Below are 6,340 nucleotides of genomic sequence, written 5' to 3' on the forward strand. Positions count from 1 at the left end.
TGGCTCTGACACTGTGTGTGTGTGCGCGCGTGTGTGTGTGTGCTTGTGTCTAAACAGCAGGAGTGAAGGGAAGGGCCGACCCACATCCATCGAATCCATCCTAACTCTCATTCTGATTCTGACTCATTCCCCCTGTTCACCTCATTCTGACGCCGCCTCTGACCATCCTGGCCCTCTACCATCCCAGAAACACATACACACACCAATACCATGTCTCATAACTGCATATGCTCTGAGAGATGGTTATTACTGCAGTAAAGAGGTATTTCACCCATTCACTAACCAAAACTTGTTATACTACTGCAAGAAGTGATTTAGCGTTCTTGTAAAAATGTAAATCACTGGCACTATGCATTTAAATATTTAAAGTATATTAGAAGAAAACACATTTTATATACAAATTTTACTGAAACTTTTCTCCCCCTATCAGTTCTGTTGATAGCCAGGTCATAATATCCTATTAAATATGAATGCATTATGTTGTTTTTTTATATTCCACCCATGTAAAAACAATCAATCTTTAAATGTTTAATACAAAAGAATGCTTTGTTTATTTCTTTTTCCATAGTGCTTATTTTCTTGTGGGTTTTTTGGTTTTGTTTTGCAGGAAATCATTATTGTAAAAGGAACTATGTGGAATTTAAAACTGATATTTAATTCATGCAAACACATTTTGCAAGTTGGCTGCATATGAGACCAAAATTAAGAGTGAAAAACAAACATCATATAATGATTTTGAAAGCATTTTGATCTCAACAGGAAACAAAACGCAAAAACCTTTAATAGGACGTTTCCGACGAAGTCTGTCATCTGTGCTGCTTTTACTCCTGACCTGTGAGAGCTGGCAGCCCGACTTGGATTTTAAAATAAATGTATCTGATGTGATTTATACAGGCTGCTGGGGACGTAGCTTTAATTACCATGAATGAGAGCTAAATGAAAATAATTAAAATCACATCCTAAATATCAGAGGTCTTATTTCATCATGAGTATTGTTATAAATATAGAGCCAAGCCCAGTTTAGACCTTCATATTTGAAATACCGACAATGGGTGAAATACTCTTGTACTGTTCTGTTTTGCTTTGTATCATTCAAAATACATTCTGCAAAAATCCATCAAAGGCATTTTATGGTACAGTGCTGCTTATTCAAATGCCCCCCACTGCCACCCCAATCCAAACCTGTCACTTGTACTAAAGTGTGAGAGTATTAGTGCGTCACAGTATCACCAAAGATCAACACATCAAAGCAGTTTTATGTCTGTCGATAAACAGTAATTAACAAGAATACTTATTTTTTAATATATATTTACATTTGTTTACATATAATTCATGTTCATTTATTTTGATATTTGTAATTATATAAGCGCATGTGAGTCATAGAAAAATAAAAATGAAATAAAATTAGCTTTTCCATTACAACCTATTCAATAAATTCTCAAAAGGGTTCAAATTTTCTTATTACTGTACACAATCTTGTTCTTTTTTTTTACATATTTATGAAAGAAAAATAAATTCTAGGTCTGAATGGGTAATTGTGTGTTGTATGTTTGTCTGTCTTTGTTTATTGTTCCATGGTTAATAAATCCTTCCTCAAATAAATCAAAGTACAACAATAATATTAAACAGATGCTGTTTGCAATGTGTAAAAAGTATTTTACATTATTTATTTAATTCAGAGTTAGCCTGACTTGTCTGGTAAATATCAGTTTGATGGGGGTTTTTTTAGGATCAATAAATAATGTATATAGTATAAAATAACACACTCTGCAATTAAGTAATAAATGTTTTATTTCAAAAGAAGTAAGTTGTCAGTGTTGACGTAAATTACACTTAAAAAAACTAAACATTATGTTTTTAAATGTATCAGTTTTGTCGATATGTGTGTAAAATGATGTGTGTGAGAGTGTTTGTACAGTGACTTTTATTTGGATGCCTGGGGTTCAGACATACAAATGCATGATCCTGACGTCCAACGGCGGCACGTGTTATGACAGGAGCAACGGTAACTTGCAGAATCTGCAAGCTGCCGCTGCCTCCCACTCAGAGACTTGTGACTAAAGGGTTGGAACGATAAGAGGAGTCTGTAATTGTGTTACAGCTGCGGCGATATCACTGAAAACTGTTTTCACCCGGATTGGACGACAGAAACAATTATGTTAAAAGGAGCCAGTTACCCAAATACATACCCATATGTGTGACGATCATCCATTTTTGCAGGACTCTTGTAGATTCCGATGTCAGAAGTTAATTGAATAAAAGTGAAAAAGGAATATCGTGCCAACCCCACAATCAATATTTAACTCTACCCTCACCCTTCTTTTTTTTTTTTTTTTTTTTTATCAAGGAGCAGTGTTTGTTCTGCAAATTCACTTTCTTATCATGGAAGCAGACTAGAACCCTGCATCGCTCACGTCACACACAGCAGATAACACACAGAAACCTGTTTCTCCCCCACCTTGCACACATTGCTATGTCCCAATAACAGTGATCCTAAATGCCTTTCTTTCAATCTAAAGTGAACAGAGATTTACAAATCAACAAATCCAAAATTCCATGAAGCAGTTAAAAAAAAAAAAAAATGTCTCCAACCTTTAAAGAGAAAGTATCATGGAGTCACCAGTATGTATGCCATATCACATCGAATGAAATACAAATTGGGGCGTCTTGATTCTCAAATCAGCAGTTCAACCTCTGAGCGATTGTTAAAGGATTTTTGAATCTTCCTCCTGGTATATTGGGACAGGGCTGAGCCCCACTGTTTCCTTCCTCAGACGGAGAAACAGTCGAACCGTCACCTCCCCTTCCTCCCCATGGCTGTGCCCGCTTGGTGTTAGTCTCTCTCTTGTCTCGCCCCTGTCTCCCCCACAGGTTACGGGCTGGTGCAGGAGGAGCTCCTATCGCCGGCCTCCATGCAGTACAGCTTGCCTTCCCCGCTGGGCGCCGAGCCGTACTGGCAGGAAGTCTCCAGCCTGGAGTGCGCGCCCATCGCCACCACCGAGGAAGATACACTCATGGAGATGTCGGACGTTCAGGTGTGGCCGGCGGGGGTCAGCCCCTCGCTGGTCACGGTGGAGGACTCGTCACTGGACGGCAGCAGTCGGGCGGACGACTCGGAGGGCGCCACGCTGTCTTTGCCCTGCAGCTTGGGACGTCCGAGCAGCGGAGCCAGCGGGGCGAGCTGTTCCATCATGGAGCTGGAGGAAGAGGAGGAGGAGGAGGAGGAGGAAGGGGAGGTTGAGGAGGAGGAGGCACCACAGGAGCCAGCAAGTGTGCTGGCGGAGAGGGACAGGGTGCGGGCCAGTGGCGCCGTCCCCAAGGTCAATCTGAACGGCCAGTTGGGAGGTCAGAGGTCGGACGCGAGGAGAGGGGAGGCCGTGGCGGTAGGAGGAGGAGCGAGAGGAGGAGGTGGAAGTGTTGGGCTGGGCTCAGTGGAAGGGGTTTCTGTTGTTGCAGGCCAACAGGTGTACGCCCAGCGGATCGAGGTGACGGGGCTGAGTCGTTCCTCAGAGCACAACGGAGACAACCGGTACGTTGGCGACACTCGTGCCGAGTCAGCTCACACACCACCGACCTCTCCATCATACACAGAACGCTCGCTAATAACATGCTGGTCAGAATTTATTCTGGGACTGATTTTAAGTGTATAATCATCTTATCAATTTAATGCATATGAACCAGTTCTCTACAAGCAGGATATTTAAAAAAATACCCAAAGTTTCTGAAGAACAACAAATAGAGTTCAACTTGTTAAAAGTCTGCACAGAAAAGTTTGCCTAAAAGTGACGCTTTGTCCGTACGATGACCACAGAAATGACAAAGATACTGATGGAAGAGGGTTTTGTTAAAAGATTGAATACGATCCTCAATTGTCTGTACTCCGTAATGATCTCCTGCTACAACAAATGAAGAATATTTGGCTATTAAATATTTGTGATTTTGACTCTCCAGTCGTAGACACCTTTTGAAGTTGTTGTTTTTTTGTTGTCCTTGGACCTTTCCGGAAATACCTTTTTTCTCTTTAAAACATTATATTCTGCTGGACTGAAGAGTGGGATACTTTCCTGTTTAAAAGCACAATACTTAAAATGTCTGATTTCTTATACCAGATTCATGCGGCCTTTCAGCATGTTGATTCTCAGTAAGCTGTACATTGCATCTTGTTTTTTTTTAAATGTTTCACACATCCCAAGCTTTTTAGATTTATGGCTTGTCTTCTTTTTCTGGTCATCAGACTACTGTCAAAGCATGCTTTTTTTTAATTTCCAGATGAACTTTAGTTTTATCTTTCCATAAAATGTTATCCAAGAGGGACTATGTGTTTCTCTATCAAAGTATATGCAGACTCTGTGTAGTGGTGTCCTTTTTGGCCTCTGCCCATAGAGTCATATGTAATTTAGTGTTTGATGGATGATACAAGCTGAAAACACAGCCAGAGACCGCTCCAGCTCAGCACCAGGCCTTTTAGATGTCATCTGTGTCATGTTATGCCATGTTTCACACCAACTATCACGCGTTGCTCTTTTTCAAGCTGCACATTACGAAGCTTTCAACAGTTTTTTTTTGTGTGTGTGTGAAACCTTTTAGAACATCAAAAATTGTTGGGGGGGAATCAATGTTTTTGTTTTTGAGCCTTTCGAATTGTTTTCTTTTTCTTTTCTTTTTTTAAAATATATAATAGCACAACATGAGAATCCAGAGAAAACATGAAAACCCACTTATTTGGCATGACTCTTGTTTGAGGAACTACTTGAAACAAAAAAAAAATCCTAAATATTCTGATTTCAGAGAATTGGTGCATTTGAGCTCAGATAATGTACTTTTAAGTGAGTTGGCTTGTTCTGCGCTGCATTTGCCGTCTAATTATTCCCACCTTTGCTTTGACTGCATGTCTTCTTCTCAGGGTGGTGGGAGGTGGAGCATTTCAACCTTACTTGCCAGACAAGGACTCCCTGCAGAGCTGGGTGGGCTCGGTGTCGTCGGGACGTGACGGCGGCATGCAGGGCTTGCACGTGGCCCAGGAGGCTCTGCTGACTCCGGTGTGTGACACGGGTTACTCTCATGTGCTGCGTGGGCGGCTCCTGCAGGGCACGCAGCCCTTTGACAAGGGGCTAGGCTTGTCTCATCAGCAGGCAGGCCAACGAGCTTGGGAGCAGGAGCAGAGGCAGGGCCAGGTCAGCTTTCCACGCCGACCACCCGCCGCTTCCTGCGCCCGAAGGGGGAACATCTTTGTCCATCCATTTATATATATATATATATATATTTTTTTTTTTTTCTTTTCTTTTTCTTTTGAATCAGTCAAACAGAAGGGTGATCTTCAGTTTGATTCTTTTGATTGTGACCATCAGCAGGTTTGGCTTCACTTAACAGCAATCATCAAAAAAAAAAAAAAACCTGATGATTGAACATTTTAAACAATTCACAGAAGCAAACCAGCACTATGTGTTGCGTGGTGCAACACATGGGGGAAATCTGCCATGTCAGATGTTTTTTTTGAGTTTGAATGAACATTTGATTGCAAAAACAAATAATAATAATAATAATAATAGTGTTAACAATTGATGAGTCTGTATTTATTTTTTATTTAACATTTCTACTGCTGTCATGCAGAGAGAAGAGAAGGAGGGCTATGCTGCCGAGGCTCAGTTTGTGGAAGAACGTGGGAATACCCTCACTAGAAAGGTGAGTCTGTTGTAGTTTTATCATGTCTGTGAGTTGCACACAAATGCTGTATACCCCAAGAAGATGGCTGATTTTGATGTGAACAAAACACATTACCTGCACACAGGGTGGGAAATTAACAGGAGCCACAAATAGCAAATGTGACCTCAAGCTAATTGTGTTTCACGGTTGATAATGACTATCAGACGAATAATTACAAAGCAACATGCTGAATCTCACTGCACAAACCTACAATAATCTGGTTACTCTGACTTGATGTAAACGGTGGCGGATTAGACGAGTTAGTTTCCTACTCTGCTTTGTTCAGATGTTTACTGAACACCGAGTGTTGTTTCCTTCCCTCCTCCCTCCCTCCTTCGCTCCAGGTGGGGGTGGATGTGAGAAAGGGCGTTCAGTCAGTGCAGCGCACCAGTCTGCGGAGGGTTAAACACTGAAACACACACACTACCCAGTCCTCCAGGTACGGGACAAGCACTTGAGCATCCCAGTGCTTGGATGTAGACGCCTGTAAGGCAACCTAGTGGACTCTTGTTGGAGCCTGATAGTCCCACATGCTGTTCTGTTTCACCGAAGTTTGTAATGCCAACACTTTTTCTTTTTTTGTTCAGGGGAGAACATGGTAACTTTAGGTATTTTCTTAAATCGAATTTGTGGAGAA

At 41.4% G+C, this 6,340-nt stretch overlaps 1 protein-coding gene across 1 annotated transcript in view; it reads left to right on the plus strand.

The window, feature by feature from the left end:
• Positions 1-6,116, plus strand: part of ank1b (ankyrin 1, erythrocytic b) — a gene marked incomplete at both ends in the record, with an annotated part of 76,264 nt that extends 70,148 nt beyond the window's left edge. The window contains 5 exons of the mRNA XM_080509824.1: positions 2,872-3,529; positions 4,904-5,039; positions 5,130-5,174; positions 5,611-5,682; positions 6,048-6,116. Coding sequence (XP_080365950.1) covers positions 2,872-3,529; positions 4,904-5,039; positions 5,130-5,174; positions 5,611-5,682; positions 6,048-6,116 — 980 coding nt within the window. The remainder of the gene's footprint in view (positions 1-2,871; positions 3,530-4,903; positions 5,040-5,129; positions 5,175-5,610; positions 5,683-6,047) is intronic.
• Positions 6,117-6,340: the final 224 nt, after the last annotated feature.

Source organism: Blennius ocellaris (genome assembly GCF_963422515.1).
Source record: "Blennius ocellaris genome assembly, chromosome: 15".
Lineage (NCBI taxonomy): Eukaryota > Metazoa > Chordata > Actinopteri > Blenniiformes > Blenniidae > Blennius > Blennius ocellaris.